Source organism: Oncorhynchus masou, chromosome 11 (genome assembly GCF_036934945.1).
Source record: "Oncorhynchus masou masou isolate Uvic2021 chromosome 11, UVic_Omas_1.1, whole genome shotgun sequence".
In the NCBI taxonomy this organism is placed as follows: domain Eukaryota; kingdom Metazoa; phylum Chordata; class Actinopteri; order Salmoniformes; family Salmonidae; genus Oncorhynchus; species Oncorhynchus masou.
Genome location: NC_088222.1, coordinates 21,018,757 through 21,035,690, shown reverse-complemented (window position 1 = coordinate 21,035,690; position 16,934 = coordinate 21,018,757). Strand labels below are relative to the sequence as shown.

The 16,934-nt window shown below is 43.0% G+C and overlaps 1 protein-coding gene across 2 annotated transcripts in view; it reads left to right on the top strand.

Annotated features, from left to right (window-relative positions):
• Positions 1-15,521, top strand: part of LOC135548306 (transcription factor RFX3-like) — a 67,417-nt gene extending 51,896 nt beyond the window's left edge. For both annotated transcript variants that reach the window (XM_064977769.1, XM_064977768.1), the window contains 9 exons: positions 834-949; positions 1,568-1,683; positions 4,384-4,538; positions 4,647-4,744; positions 4,899-5,048; positions 5,281-5,489; positions 5,610-5,763; positions 5,896-5,938; positions 9,104-15,521. In XM_064977769.1, coding sequence (XP_064833841.1) covers positions 834-949; positions 1,568-1,683; positions 4,384-4,538; positions 4,647-4,744; positions 4,899-5,048; positions 5,281-5,489; positions 5,610-5,763; positions 5,896-5,938; positions 9,104-9,387 — 1,325 coding nt within the window. In that variant the 3' untranslated portion in view covers positions 9,388-15,521. The remainder of the gene's footprint in view (positions 1-833; positions 950-1,567; positions 1,684-4,383; positions 4,539-4,646; positions 4,745-4,898; positions 5,049-5,280; positions 5,490-5,609; positions 5,764-5,895; positions 5,939-9,103) is intronic.
• The last annotated feature ends 1,413 nt before the right edge of the window (positions 15,522-16,934 follow it).

Here is a 16,934-nt window from a genome sequence, read left to right as displayed (position 1 = left end):
GATGAGTTCTGTAAGCAGTCTCCTAAGTGCTCCTCTGATGAGTTCTGTAAGCAGTCTCCTAAGTGCTCCTCTGCTGAGTTCTGTAAGCAGTCTCCTAAGTGCTCCTCTGCTGAGTTCTGTAAGCAGTCTCCTAAGTGCTCCTCTGCTGAGTTCTGTAAGCAGTCTCCTAAGTGCTCCTCTGATGAGTTCTGTAAGCAGTCTCCTAAGTGCTCCTCTGCTGAGTTCTGTAAGCAGTCTCCTAAGTGCTCCTCTGCTGAGTTCTGTAAGCAGTCTCCTAAGTGCTCCTCTGCTGAGTTCTGTAAGCAGTCTCCTAAGTGCTCCTCTGATGAGTTCTGTAAGCAGTCTCCTAAGTGCTCCTCTGATGAGTTCTGTAAGCAGTCTCCTAAGTGCTCCTCTGATGAGTTCTGTAAGCAGTCTCCTAAGTGCTCCTCTGATGAGTTCTGTAAGCAGTCTCCTAAGTGCTCCTCTGATGAGTTCTGTAAGCAGTCTCCTAAGTGCTCCTCTGATGAGTTCTGTAAGCAGTCCCCTAAGTGCTCCTCTGATGAGTTCTGTAAGCAGTCTCCTAAGTGCTCCTCTGATGAGTTCTGTAAGCAGTCTCCTAAGTGCTCCTCTGATGAGTTCTGTAAGCAGTCTCCTAAGTGCTCCTCTGATGAGTTCTGTAAGCAGTCTCCTAAGTGCTCTGTCGGTTATATTCTGCACTGAACCATAGATACCATTTTCTCAGCCTTTAGCATTTCCTTGTTAAATATCTACCCTGTTTGTTTCTCTGCTTTTTCCTGGACTGATAACGTGAGTTGTTGTTGACCTTGGTTTCCATGTGTCCCTCCTGACAGACACATCGCGGGCCCTGCCAGACTTTGTGGAGCTGGACCTGGGAGAGACCAACGTGGACAACGTCGGCCCAGACGACATCAAAGCTCTCCAGTCACTCTACAGAGAGCACTGTGAGGTCAGAGATTATCCATCACCTCTAACAAAGCTCTCCAGTCAAAGCAGAGATTATCCATCACCTCTAACAAAGCTCTCCAGTCACTCTACAGAGAGCACTGTGAGGTCAGAGATTATCCATCACCTCTAACAAAGCTCTCCAGTCACTCTACAGAGAGCACTGTGAGGTCAGAGATTATCCATCACCTCTAACAAAGCTCTCCAGTCACTCTACAGAGAGCACTGTGAGGTCAGAGATTATCCATCACCTCTAACAACATTTCACATCAAAGTTTTGTATTATGCTAAATGTGCAAATGAATGGGAGCTTTCTTTGGCATGTATGATATTTCCAAGTCTTCATCTCCACTAATCAAATCAAATTTTATTGGTCACATACACATGGGTAGAAGATGTTATTGCGAGTGTAGCAAAATGCTTGTGCGTCTAGTTCCGACAGTGCAGTATCTAACAAGTAATCTAACACTTCTCCAACAACTACCTAATACACACAAATCTAAAGGGGTGATTGAGAATATGTACCTGTAAGTATATGGGTGCACACCAGATCATCCATGCTAATCAGAATGACTGTGAATGAGTATTGTGTGATGTTGACCATGTCGTGTGTCTCTTGCAGGCCATTCTGGATGTGGTGGTCAACCTCCAGTTCAGTCTAATAGAAAAGCTGTGGCAGACTTTCTGGCGCTATTCTCCTTCTGACTCAGTGGAGGGCGCCACCATCACAGAAAACAGGTCCTTTCTCTGTCTCTCTCTGTCTCTCTCCTCTCTGTCTCTCTCCTCTCTGTCTCTCTCCTCTCTGTCTCTCTCCTCTGTTCTCTCTTCTCTCTCTCCTCTCTCGCTCTCCGTTTCTCACACACACTCTCTCTCCTCTCTGTCTCTCTCCTCTGTTCTCTCTTCTCTGTCTCTCTCCTCTGTCTCTCTCCTCTCTGTCTCTCTCCTCTCTGTCTCTCTCCTCTGTCTCTCTCTGTCTCTCTCCTCTCTGTCTCTCTCCTCTGTTCTCTCTTCTCTCTCTCCTCTCTCGCTCTCCGTTTCTCACACACACTCTCTCTCACTCGTTATCTCTCCCTCTCTCTTGTTGTCATTAATCATTGTCCATTAGGGATGGATCATGCTTTTTAAATTTCAGTCAAAGGAAAGGTTTAGTATATATTTTTTGTATGTAGTCCAGGGGAGGGTCAGGTAATATGTAATTGATGAAATTTAAATATTTCTCAGTGTGTATCAGTTTTCTGTGTGTATCAAGAATGGTCCACCACCCAAAGGACATCCAGCCAACTTGACACAACTGTGTGAAGCACTGCAGTCAACATGGCATCCCTGTGGAAAGTTTTCAACACCTTGTAGAGTCCAAGCTCCAACGACTTGAGTCTGTTCTGAGGACAAAAGGGGGGTGGGGTGCAACTCAATATTAGGAAGGTGTTTCTAATGTTTGGTATACTCAGTGTATAGCTGATGCCACCCCTCACCTCTGATTCTGATTTGCTGGGCGCCCAATATCAAGTACGCCTATAGGCTACAAAGTCCATGCTCGGGGGAAGCATAAGGCAAGTTATATCTGTAAGTTAGCTGCTGGGATGGTGTGAATGAAACTAGGCTGCATTACACACTATAATGGATATTCCAACCCTGAGCCCTGGCCCGCTCTGCTCTTGCTGATCAAAAACGTTTTTGTGAGCTGTCTAACCAATGGCTGTGCTGTGTAGGCCTACGGTGGCAGTTCAGGAGGAGAGTCAAAGGCTTTTCCAAAGAAAGTCTTTGACTAGGCATAGTCCCAAAGGCATAGTCCCAAAAATTCACTAGCTTGCATACCGACTACCTTGTTACTACTAAGCTATGTGGAATTGTCTTAAGGTCATACCAAGGATCATTTTGCGATTTGATTTTGAATTTTAAGACCCCTTGATGTATCCTAAAAATTATTCGATGGATAACATTTTGTGGCCTTGCTGATATTAGCCCATAGAAATGCATTGAATAACAGATTCACTACATGGAACAACAGACCAACCCAACCCAACCCCAGACTAACCCAAAAAATACATCTAAAGGAAGTTTGTTCTGAAGGATCTGTCCTACATCTGAGAGATAAGAAACATCAGGAAACAATATTGTTTACATGTATTTAATCCCTTATTTTTGGCACTAAACTGTCTCCATATACACTGTACTTCCGTAAGTTGTTTCAACTGGTAGCGGGGGACCGTCAGACGAATCTTGAGGCTTGTGTGCATCTTAGCGCAAAACCAACATGTTCGTGAGAGTCTCACCTTTACATAGAGAGGTCATATTTGTGTGTAGCCCAAACTGTAGCCCACAATTCTTGCGTTTGCCATGTAATGCTTACAGGACGAAGAACAGTTTTTAAAACAGCACATCTCAGGCTGTCTGTCTGTCCAAGAAATTAGGGTAAACGGCAGAATGTTCTCTGCTATCCACTTTGTTTTAATTATTATTTGGGGTACAGGGGAGGGTCACTTTTTTTTAAGCGTTCAAGGGAGGGTTTAGGTCAAATATATTTTGCTGATTTTCCCCATGTAAATTTTATTATAAATAACATTCACTTCCTTAAAACAGATGTCCATTAGAGAAATATGTCCATTAGGAACATATTTCATTATAGTAAGCTTAAACTCTTCATCCTCTTGAATGCTTCAAATATCCTTTTGATAAGGAAATGTTTGAAATGTCTTCCAAATGGATAGATGTCTTTTGATTGGAGAGATGTAATGTGGCTGGTCAAAAGTCAACCCCATCCCTGGACAGTAGGGCCAGTGAGAGTGAGGTGAATCTGACCCAGTATATGAGAGTATGTGTAACTCTTGAACCTGGTCTCCACAGTGGTGTGAGTGAGAGTGAGGTGAATCTGACCCAGTATATGAGAGTATGTGTAACTCTTGAACCTGGTCTCCACAGTGGTGTAAGTGAGGTGAATCTGACCCAGTATATGAGAGTATGTGTAACTCTTGAACCTGGTCTCCACAGTGGTGTGAGTGAGGTGAATCTGACCCAGTATATGAGAGTATGTGTAACTCTTGAACCTGGTCTCCACAGTGGTGTGAGTGAGGTGAATCTGACCCAGTATATGAGAGTATGTGTAACTTTTGAACCTGGTCTCCACAGTGGTGTGAGTGAATCTGACCCAGTATATGAGAGGTGAATCTGACCCAGTATATGAGACCCAGTATATGTATGTGTAACTCTTGAACCTGGTCTCCACAGTGGTGTGAGTGAAGTGAATCTGACCCAGTATATGAGAGTATGTGTAACTCTTGAACCTGGTCTCCACAGTGGTGTGAGTGAGGTGAATCTGACCCAGTATATGAGAGTATGTGTAACTCTTGAACCTGGTCTCCACAGTGGTGTGAGTGAGAGTGAGGTGAATCTGACCCAGTATATGAGAGTATGTGTAACTCTTGAACCTGGTCTCCACAGTGGTGTGAGTGAGATTGAGGGCCGTCTGCCCTGCTGCAGACTGCTGGTGCTCTGTAGGAACGAGGCTGTGCTCAAGTGGATGAGTTCCTGTGACCACCTGATGTACCAGGCCCTAGTGGAGATCCTCATCCCTGATGTCCTCAGACCCATCCCCAGTGAGTGGCTGTCACACACGCGCACTTTCTCACTCGTCCTTAGTTGGATATCAGAATTCAAATGTTGGTCATTAAATAGACTGTTGTGCTTTGTATCTGTCCCTCTAGGTGCCTTGACTCAAGCCATCCGCAACTTTGCCAAAAGCCTGGAAGGCTGGCTCAACAATGCCATGAACACCATTCCACAGAGAATGATCCAGACCAAGGTAAAAACACACCTACTTGCTCACTTACTTACACACATTTTGACAAATCAACTAAAATGGCCTATTTTTGTATTAGTTGCTTTGATCCTGACTTTCCTGTTTTATCTGTTAGTTTTGGTCTGATTCTAATTGGCTGCTGTTTGATTGGCTGCAGGTTGCCGCTGTTAGTGCCTTTGCTCAGACGCTGCGTCGCTACACTAGCCTGAACCACCTGGCCCAGGCAGCACGCGCCGTGCTGCAGAACACCTCCCAGATCAATCAGATGCTCAGTGACCTCAACCGCGTCGACTTCGCCAACGTGCAGGTCCGTCTCCCTCTGGCTGTCCGGCCCTCCGTCCGGCTGTCTGGCTATGGTTTTGTTTGATTGTCTGTGTATTTATTTAGAGGGATACATCTGTCCATTGTATTGCCATCTGTTCTCATCTGTTAGTCCTCTCTCTGCTTGAATTAGCGGTTTATTTCATCAAAGGATGTGTGTGCATCTGTGTATTTGCAAGTCCACACTGACCCGTCCCATCTCTCTCGTCTCTCTTTAGGAGCAGGCGTCGTGGGTGTGTCAGTGTGAGGAGGGTGTGGTTCAGAGGTTAGAGCAGGACTTCAAGGCCACCCTGCAGCAGCAGAGCTCTCTGGAGCAGTGGGCTGCCTGGCTGGACAACGTGGTCACCCAGGTCCTACAGCCCTTCGAGGACAGGCCCAGCTTTCCCAGGGCGGCACGACAGTTCCTGCTCAAGTGGTCTTTCTACAGGTCAGCTACTGTACCGTCCATCGAAATAGAATAATTTCTATGTTTTTGCCCTCTTACCCAATTTAAGTAGTGTGTTGTATTGTTTATCATATACATTGTTCCTGTTCATCTCTTTTTCAGCTCCATGGTGATTCGGGACCTGACCCTGCGCAGCGCGGCCAGTTTTGGCTCGTTCCACCTGATCCGCCTGCTCTACGACGAGTACATGTTCTACCTGGTGGAACACCGCGTCGCCCAGGCAACTGGCCAGACACCTATCAGTGTCATGGGAGAAGTAAGGGCCAGAAGAAATGAACACGTTATATATATATATATAGACACACACACACACACATAATTGTAACAGTCCCATTACCCTTGGGCTCAGTTTCAGTATGGTTTCTGTGTAATGTTTATTGTATTGCAGTTCGATGACCTCAACGCCATGTCACCTGCTAACATAGACAAAGGTAAGCCAACCCCAAGCTGTGTCTACAGGCTAAGTCTCTGTAGGTTTCTGCGTCTACAGGCTAAGTCTCTGTAGGTTTCTGCGTCTACAGGCTAAGTCTCTGTAGGTTTCTGTGTCTCCAGGTTAAGTCTCTGTAGGTTTCTGCGTCTACAGGCTAAGTCTCTGTAGGTTTCTGCGTCTACAGGCTAAGTCTCTGTAGGTTTCTGTGTCTCCAGGTTAAGTCTCTGTAGGTTTCTGCGTCTACAGGCTAAGTCTCTGTAGGTTTCTGTGTCTACAGGCTAAGTCTCTGTAGGTTTCTGTGTCTACAGGCTAAGTCTCTGTAGGTTTCTGTGTCTACAGGCTAAGTCTCTGTAGTTTCTGCGTCTACAGGTTAAGTCTCTGAACAGGCTAAGTCTCTGTAGGTTTCTGCGTCTACAGGTTAAGTCTCTGTAAGTTTCTGCGTCTACAGGTTAAGTCTCTGTAGGTTTCTGTGTCTACAGGTTAAGTCTCTGTAAGTTTCTGCATCTACAGGTTAAGTCTCTGTAAGTTTCTGCGTCTACAGGTTAAGTCTCTGTAGGTTTCTGCGTCTGCAGGCTAAGTCTCTGTAAGTTTCTGCGTCTACAGGTTAAGTCTCTGTAGGTTTCTGCATCTACAGGTTAAGTCTCTGTAAGTTTCTGTGTCTACAGGTTAAGTCTCTGTAAGTTTCTGCGTCTACAGGTTAAGTCTCTGTAGGTTTCTGCATCTACAGGTTAAGTCTCTGTAAGTTTCTGCGTCTACAGGTTAAGTCTCTGTAAGTTTCTGCGTCTACAGGTTAAGTCTCTTTAGGTTTCTGCATCTACAGTTAAGTCTGTAAGTTTCTGTAGGTTTCTGCGTCTACAGGTTAAGTCTCTGTAGGTTTCTGCATCTACAGGTTAAGTCTCTGTAGGTTTCTGCATCTACAGGTTAAGTCTCTGTAAGTTTCTGCGTCTACAGGTTAAGTCTCTGTAGGTTTCTGTGTCTACAGGTTAAGTCTCTGTAGGTTTCTGCGTCTGCAGGTTAAGTCTCTGTAAGTTTCTGCGTCTGCAGGCTAAGTCTCTGTAGGTTTCTGTGTCTACAGGCTAAGTCTCTGTAGGTTTCTCGTCTGCAGGCTAAGTCTCTGTAGGTTTCTGTGTCTACAGGCTAAGTCTCTGTAGGTTTCTGTGTCTACAGGCTAAGTCTCTGTAGGTTTCTGCGTCTGCAGGCTAAGTCTCTGTAGGTTTCTGCGTCTACAGGCTAAGTATCTGTAGGTTTCTGTGTCTACAGGTTAAGTATCTGTAGGTTTCTGTGTCTACAGGCTAAGTCTCTGTAGGTTTCACAGGCTAAGTCTGCGTCTGTTAAGTCTCTGTGGGTTTCTGCGTCTACAGGCTAAGTCTCTGTAGGTTTCTGCGTCTACAGGCTAAGTCTCTGTAGGTTTCTGCGTCTACAGGCTAAGTCTCTGTAGGTTTCTGTGTCTCCAGGTTAAGTCTCTGTAGGTTTCTGCGTCTACAGGTTAAGTCTCTGTAGGTTTCTGTGTCTACAGGCTAAGTCTCTGTAGGTTTCTGCGTCTAAGGCTAAGTCTCTGTAAGTTTCTGCGTCTGCAGGCTAAGTCTCTGTAGGTTTCTGCGTCTGCAGGCTAAGTCTCTGTAGGTTTCTGTGTCTCCAGGCTAAGTCTCTGTAGGTTTCTGCATCTACAGGTTAAGTCTCTGTAGGTTTCTGTGTCTAGGCTAAGTCTGTAGGTTTCTGCGTCTACAGGCTAAGTATCTGTAGGTTTCTGTGTCTACAGGTTAAGTATCTGTAGGTTTCATGTCTACAGGCTAAGTCTCTGTAGGTTTCTGTTTCTGTAGGTTTCTGTGTCTGCAGGCTAAGTCTCTGTAGGTTTCTGTGTCTACAGGCTAAGTCTCTGTAGGTTTCTGCGTCTACAGGCTAAGTCTCTGTAGGTTTCTGCGTCTACAGGCTAAGTCTCTGTAGGTTTCTGTGTCTACAGGTTAAGTCTCTGTAGGTTTCTGCGTCTACAGGTTAAGTCTCTGTAGGTTTCTGTGTCTACAGGCTAAGTCTCTGTAGGTTTCTGTGTCTACAGGCTAAGTCTCTGTAGGTTTCTGCGTCTACAGGCTAAGTCTCTGTAGGTTTCTGCGTCTACAGGCTAAGTCTCTGTAGGTTTCTGCGTCTACAGGCTAAGTCTCTGTAGGTTTCTGCGTCTACAGGTTAAGTCTCTGTAGGTTTCTGTGTCTACAGGCTAAGTCTCTGTAGGTTTCTGTCTGCAGGTTTCTGTAAGTTTCTGCGTCTGCAGGCTAAGTCTCTGTAGGTTTCTGCGTCTACAGGTTAAGTCTCTGTAGGTTTCTGCGTCTACAGGTTAAGTCTCTGTAGGTTTCTGCGTCTGCAGGCTAAGTCTCTGCTAGGCTAAGTCTCTGTAGGTTTCTGTGTCTACAGGTTAAGTCTCTGTAGGTTTCTGCGTCTAGGTTAAGTCTCTGTAAGTTTCTGTCTGCAGGCTAAGTCTCTGTAGGTTTCTGCGTCTGCAGGCTAAGTCTCTGTAGGTTTCTGCGTCTACAGGTTAAGTCTCTGTAGGTTTCTGTCTACAGGTTAAGTCTCTGTAGGTTTCTGCGTCTACAGGCTAAGTCTCTGTAGGTTTCTGCGTCTGCAGGCTAAGTCTCTGTAGGTTTCTGTGTCTAGGTTAAGTCTCTGTAGGTTTCTGCGTCTACAGGTTAAGTCTCTGTAAGTTTCTGCGTCTACAGGCTAAGTCTCTGTAGGTTTCTGTGTCTACAGGCTAAGTCTCTGTAGGTTTCTGCGTCTACAGGCTAAGTCTCTGTAGGTTTCTGTGTCTACAGGTTAAGTCTCTGTAGGTTTCTGCGTCTACAGTACATGGAGTCCGTCCAGCATGGCTGTGGGTCATTCAGCTTTCAGGAGCCTTAACTCCTCTTACCTTGGTCTCTTACCTTGGTCTCTTACCTTGGTCTCTTACCTTGGTCTCAACGTGTTGTCACTTAAAGAGCAGCGCCTTCAATTAATACCCATTGATTTAGTTAAATGTAACATTCAAATGTTACATTTAGAAAAGCTGTTTTTTTGTGTGCTACCTTTCCTGTCAAAACAATGGTCCCGCAGGACTCCTGAGAATCCTGGAGAATCATTATTTTAACTCTGTACCTCTGGTCTTCCTGCCCATCTGTCTGACTGACCTTGTCCCTGTGTCTAGACGAGGTGAGTGAGATGGACAGTGACCTGGAGGAGGACATGGAGGAGTCCGGGGAGCCGCTGGCTAAGCGGGAGAAGGCTGAGGTGGAACATGAGCACCAGGTGATCCAGGTGATTCAGGTGGGGGCTCTGGAGGATGGCAGTAACCCCGTGGTGGAGGTGCTCCAGCCGGGCATCCTTCACTCCCTGCCCCAGCCCCCCCAGAACCATGCTGAGCACATCCTCGCCGCCACCACCACCATCCGCCACTGCAGTGCCACTGGCAACACCTACGCCTCCGTCTGAGAGGGAGATGACCCCCCCCCCCGGCAACCTCTCTTCTCTCTGTCTCTCGCTGTCACGCACGTCTGCACTGTCCCCTCTGTCGTACTCTGTGTTTTCTCTGCACTCGTCTAGACACACTCCTCCACCCTGACCAGTAAGGGAGTGTGAAAAACATCACGACCACAGCTGGCGTCACACAAGCGGTGGATGGATGAGTAGAGCTAGACGGGAATGTGGATCTGCTGGGGAGAGTCATGTGGACGGGCTGTCTCTGTCTGTCATGTGGCTGTCCTCTGGGTCAGGGAGGGGGATGTACAGGCGTGAGACACTGGCTGACCCTACTGTAGCTGTGTAGAAGGGAAGCTGTCCTTACTTAGAGATTCACATATTTCCTGATGTTTAAAAGCTCAAATCCAAGCCACCAGCCCCAGAAGAACAACGGCATTGATTGACAGATAACACTTGGTTCTCTCTTAGATTGGCTTGTTTAGTATATATCTAAACAACCACACAGGTGCTATTCTCTTACACTACCAGATGTTCAGACAGAATTCAGTTGAATGACATAGTATTTTTGTAAAGTCATGACTCTTTTGAAGCATTGTTGAGATATGACATTTGGTGGATTATGATTTGCTTATTGCTTGTAATGTGTTGTTTGGCATCCTATGATTTATTGAATAGTGTATAATTGTAGTCATGATCCCCTGATAAGCACTAATGGCTTTTAGCCATGAAGTTAGTTCTGCCCATGAAGGAAGACATTCTGTTATTTATGCTGTTACTGTGTAGAGACAGAGAGACGAGGTTAAACAGACAAGCTGTAGTACACCACCTCTACAACACTGGCTTTTCTACACATTTCATGCATAGTGTGGGGTGTGCTTGACTTTTGGCCTTGGTTTGGTTGGTTTAGATGCTCGATAGTGTGACAAAATGTCATTAGTTGGACTTATTATCTACTGATATGTTCTCAGTACAGTAGGTGTGTTTTTTTGTAGGTTTCTTGGGTTCTGAATGGACCAAAAACCAACCAACCACAGGAAACTGGCAGAGCGAAAGAGAGCCATCATGGCCGCCACAGTTACCACGGCGAGGGTGCTGCGTGTTCTGTTTCCTGTCCCAACAGTGCCGTGTTGCAGAGCAGAGTGAATGTCAGGGATTCTATGTACCTCGGCTTCATCGTAGTGCCTTAATAACCCTTACTGCAGCTGTCCATGTAGTCCTGACTGATTGTGTGGTTGAGGGAAAGGATAGCACACACACACACAGAGACACACACAGCTCCTCTGCGTTACTGTCCCAGCAACAACTTTGTGTCTCTGGTGACTTGTGGCTGGATTTGGGCTGGCTCATCAGTGTTACTGCAGGGCTGGAGAGATGCAGGTTCAGAGGTGCTTGTTGAGTTCTCTGTGCTGGTTCTATGAAATGTTTTGTTTGTTTGTACCTGCTCTCACTCTTTCCACACTCGAGGCCTGCTCCTGCTTTGGCCTCTGCTATTGGGTGAAGTGTGTGTGCATGTGCAGATGGGAGGACTTGATTGAGATGTTGATTGTGTGTGTATGAATGAGTCTGAACATGTGTTTGAGCACACCCACTAGTCACCCTACCTCACACCAGTGTTGCCAGCCCGTTGACACGTACAGCACAGTCACCAAACTTGTTCTGACATACTAACCGTATTACTCCTTCAACGCTGCACACTAACATTATACATGCCTGTTACACCACACACAACTAAATTACACAGTCATTTCAGCCCCTTCAGTTCGTAGTCCACAACGTCATCACCCCTATCTCCCTTCTAAAGTGCATATTTGTATAGTGGACCAAAAGTAGATATTTTCTGATATTTAAAGAATATATATATATATATATATATATGGATATGGATATATATATATGGATATATATATATGGATATATATATATGGATATATATATATGGATGATACACTGTATTCATTTTTGTTTGTTTTGTTTTCATGTGGTTGATCTGATTGTCATCTGTGATTGTTTCTTTTGTAGCTCTTCTGTGATTGGTTGATTGACTGTGAAATGGGTGGGGGCATGGGGACCAGCTTCTCTGATGACACTGGATACACATTTTGTACTTGAACTGTTATTGATCGCTTTTAGGAAATGGAGAACACACAGGAACATTGTGTTGAACTGGAAGAATCTTGTTGTTGATACTACTGAAGTTACCTTTCTGTTTTTTAACTCTCATCTGGAGAACTGTCTGCACCAATGCTTTGCCTCGACTTCATTTATTAGTATTCATAGTGCTTTTGTTTTACTATTTGAGAAATTATTCTTAAGTTATGCACATGTATCCATGCGTAAACCAGTCTTGAAAATGGAATTATAACTTCTGAGAAACAAAATGTACCTGCAAAAGGACTGGAATTATGTTTTCAGTGGAAGTGGATTTATTTGATAAACTACATTTTCTTTACAGGTATATGAGAAAGATAGAATTATATTGCCTTTCATTAGTTTTCGCGGAAGATAAAGTGCGTTCACTTTAAACTGAAGGTCATCGACCTTGCTTACAGGTAATTGAAGGCCTTTGGGCATTTGTTTACATGCCAAACTCTGACCTCACAGAAATGACAAGATCTTTCTTAATGACTGTACTGTCACCCAACATGCCGTTAGATATGGCTCTTGGACTTTGACCTTTTTGTCATGAAAATACTGAAGATGTTAAGATTAAATGTGTATTCATTTGTGCCTGGAGTGCAAACGGCTTACAGATGTGCTTTAGAATCTTGAAAGTGCTTTTTTTGGTCTTGCATGCCTTTTTTGTGCTGCTAGAATCTGTTGGTTTATCTATGTTTTTTATATGTGCCAGACAGTAAATGCTGTATTCGCTCTGTAACCTCATCAAACCTGCCTGTTTTAACATCAATTGTGTTTTATTCATAGTTGACCATTCACAAAAAGTCGTACATTTATATTTGTTTAAGATTGAAAATATTAGGGCCTTCCATTTACATTACATTTACATTTAAGTCATTTAGCAGACGCTCTTATCCAGAGCGACTTACAAATTGGTGAATTCACCTTCTGACATCCTTCCCTTTTTGGTTCCTTGATAATTGAGCCCATTTCCAACAGTAAAGGTTAGATCCAGCAACTACAACAAAAAACTGAAAAGGACAAAATCTTGACATCCTGCAAAACATATCAGCTACTTTCAAACTATGTCAGTTGGGAGGGGTGAGAATACGGCAGCTTCACTGATCCACGAGACCCAGTGCCTTTGATTTTGCCCAGGCAGGAGGGCCTACGTCTCTGGTCTGACTCCATGGTTCCAGATACAGGCTCTTTCGACAGGCGTTTTATGGTAGTGAGGTGAAAATGGCTGCTCACAGTGAGAGGAGGATATGGGCCTGAGGGATCGTACACTTCTACCCTTGATCCTGATCTCATCCAAACTATGAGTACTGGTCAACTGTTACTGACCAATGACCACACAGAACAGTTTACAATGGGTGGAGCTTGCTCCAGATATTTGCTGTTGGACTGTGCATTAGGAGAGAACTACTATTGTATAGATTTACTGTATCACTAAACTAACAAAGATTGGAGTATAACTGGACTGGAATATTTGCCAATAGCAACACTGTACTATCACTTTCATTGTTGTCGCAATCATTTCCTTTCGTTGTATGATAGTCACTGATTGCTGTATGTTTGCTTTATTCAGTATGATTTGGAATATTTTCCTGTTCTATTTTAAGTGCCATTTGACAGTCTAGTGAGTTGTGGCCCGCTGTAGCACGCTCTAATGCAAGCACACGCATTTGGCAGTGGATTTATGGGGAAACCTTTTAGTTAACTCCCCAGATGTAACCAAGATGTAAATATAGACAAAATGGGAAGAAAGGATATTTATTTACTGTCTCCTTAAATATTTGTTTTGTTCTTTTTGGATGTTTTATTTCAGCCAAAAAAACATTGATTTCTCTTTTTCCTCGTTTTGGATAATGTATTGTATTCATATACAGGTAGCTGCCACGATAATGTTAACACTTCAGTAAATGAGGGATACAAAGTATGTTAAAAAAAAGTAGGTGGTTCTGCAAAGGTGTGGTTCCTGAATTAATTAAAATTAAGCAATGAACATCCCACCATGCTTGGGGTCATGTATAAAAATGCTGGGCAGGCCCTTGTTTTGGCTCGCATGTCTGTGCCCCTATCCACAGGGCATGAGTGGTCACCTGAATGGTTTTGATGAGCATGAAACAATGTAAGCCATATGCCATGGCTGTCTGTCACCAGATCTCAACTCAAATGAACACTTGTGGGAGATTCTGGAGCTGTGCCTGGGACAGCATTTTCCACCATCAACAAAACACCAAATGATGGAATTTCTCGTGGAAGGATAGTGTTGCATCACTCCGATAGAGTTCCAGACACTTGTAGAATCTACAGTGTTTTCAGAAAGTATTCACACCCCTGATTTTTTTCCAAATGTTTTTGTGTTACAGCCTGAGTTTAAAATTGATTAAATTGAGATTGTCTTGACACTGGCCTACACACAATACCCCCATAATGTTAGACATTTTTACAAATTAATTTAAAATGAAAAGCAAATGTCTTGTCAAGTATGGCAAGCCTAAATAAGTTCGGGAGTAATAATGTGCTTAACAAGACTCACAAGAATTTCCAACAAAGATTCAGCCACAAAGGTTTTCCAATTCCTCACAAAGATGGGCACCTTTTGAAGTAATTAACTCACCATCAGGCCAATGGTGACTTTAAAACAGTTTGAAAATGTATGGATCAACAACATTGTAGTTACTCCACAATATTGAAAGTGAAAAGAAGGAAGCCTGTACAGATTAAAAAATAATGCTACAAGAAATGTGGCAAAGCGATGAACTTTTTGTCCTGAATACAATGTGTTATGTTTGGGGCAAATACAACACATTACTGAGTACCACTCATCTCATTTTCAAGCATAGTGGTGGCTGCATCATGTTATGGGTATGCTTGTAATCATTAAGGACTGTCGAGTTTTTCAGGATAAATAGGAACGGAATGGAGCTAAGCATAGGCGAAATCCTATCATATGTTTGTTGTGTAGTAAATATTTCAGCTTTTATTTTTTTAATTTTTTCCTGTTAAGCACATTGTGTTGCATTCCATGTCTGAAATGTGCTGTGTATAAATAAAGCTTGATATGATTTGATTAGAGGAAAACCTGGTTCAGTCTGCTTTCCCCCAGACACTGGGAGGTAAATTCACATTTCAGTAAGACAATAAACCTAAACACAGGCCAAAACTTCACTGGAGTTGCTTACCAAGAAGACAGTGAATGGCCGAGTTAGTGTTGACTTACATCTATGGCAAGATCTGAAAATGGTTGACGAGCAATGATCAACAACCAATTTGACAGAGCTTGAAGACTTTTTTTAAAGCATAATGGGCAAATGTTGCACAGTCCAGGTGTGCAAAGCTCTTAGAGACTTACCCAGAAAGACTCATCTGTAATCGCTGCCAAAGGTTTTCTGTGTTGACTCAGGGGTTGAAAACTTCTCTCATCAAGATATGTTTTATTTTTGTAAACATTTTTTATTTTTACAAATGTTAGATTTTTTCTTACGCTTTGACAGACTATTTTGTGTAGATTGTTAACAAAACATGACAAATCCATTCTAATTCCACTTTGTAACAACATTGTAGAGAAAGCCAAGGGGTGTGAATACTTTCTGAAGGCACTGTATGCCAAGGTGTATTGAAGCTGTTCTGGCTCGTGGTGGCCCAACGCCCTATTAAGACACTATGTTAATGTTACCTGTATATACATACTGTACATCTCAAGTGACTTTCTTTTTGTGTGTTGTTTCAAGTTACCTCTTAGCTAGTATATTATATCTTCTTAAATTGGCAAGAGCTAACCAATAAGTGTAGGGTGATTTGTATTGTGTATTTTACATAAAAGATGAGGAAAACTGGGAAACTTTTATATTTATAAAGGCATATATTAACATTTAGTTTGTCGTAATGATGAAAATATAGGAACTATTAAAGACACGTAGTTTGGTTTTCTGAATATTTCAGACTTGAGCTCAGGCTAGCTTAGTGTTGTTTTCTTAAAATTTGTGGCTTGTCTTTTAAATTAATAAACTTTTTCTTGTTGAAAATAATTGTCATTGCTGTTGTATCTCAAGTTGTCATAGAGAATGGACACACCGAGAAGATGAACGGATGAAAGCAGTGGGCGTGTTCGTGACCATTTGTATGGCGAACGGTGGCGATTCAACTTGTAGAATTGTCGGGAAATTAACGGCACATTCTAGTGAGAGGCAATAGGACAACCACCCGCTGCTTAGAGGAAATATCTACTCAAACCATCTTTTGGACTTTTTTTCCATTATTCCAGTCAATACAGTCCCAAAATGTTGTGAATGTCAGCAGTCAAGTGTTCAAGATAAATGATACAAAACTTAATGTGACAAATGACACTTGTGGTGTGTTCAAGACAACTGGGAGCTCTGAGAAATAATGACGTCAGTGATCTTCAGGTTGGAAAGTGAGTTCTAGGAGGTCAGGGTTCCCAAATTGGATGACCGTTAAAAAAAGTTTTTTCCAGTCGGAGCTCGAGTTCCCAGTTATTGTTAGCTTCTTGAAAATCCTATATCTTAACCTGACATGCAAAACATTATGGTAATGTCTTACCAGTGGACTAATATAAAAATACCAAAAGATAATCTGAGTGGATTTTTCCTATAAGGATGCGACCAACATCCAAAAATCTCGCTATGTGATAACACCAAACAGAAATTATACACATTCAATATAATACATTTTATTACCATTAATAATAGGTAGAAATTAAGGTAAAGAATGAGCACTGTTTCCTTAGCCTACATATCATTTTCTAACTTTCTTTAAAACATGGTCATAATTAGGTAGAAAAATGAGTGTAAAATATTATTTATAACTAAACTGACAAGTAATCCAGAACCTGGTCTTAAACATGTATTTACAAGTGTCACATGACTGCTATGACCCATTTACAGGTTTCACATGACTGCTATGACCCATTTACAGGTTTCACATGACTGCTATGACCCATTTACAGGTTTCACATGACTGCTATGACCCATTTACAGTTTTCACATGACTGCTATGACCCATTTACAGGTTTCACATGACTGCTATGACCCATTTACAGGTTTCACATGACTGCTATGACCCATTTACAGGTTTCACATGACTGCTATGACCCATTTACAGGTTTCACATGACTGCTATGACCCATTTACAGGTTTCACATGACTGCTATGACCCATTTACAGTTTTCACATGACTGCTATGACCCATTTACAGTTTTCACATGACTGCTATGACCCATTTACAGTTTTCACATGACTGCTATGACCCATTTACAGGTTTCACATGACTGCTATGACCCATTTACAGGTTTCACATGACTGCTATGACCCATTTACAGGTTTCACATGACTGCTATGACCCATTTACAGGTTTCACATGACTGCTATGACCCATTTACAGGTTTCACATGACTGCTATGACCCATTTACAGGTTT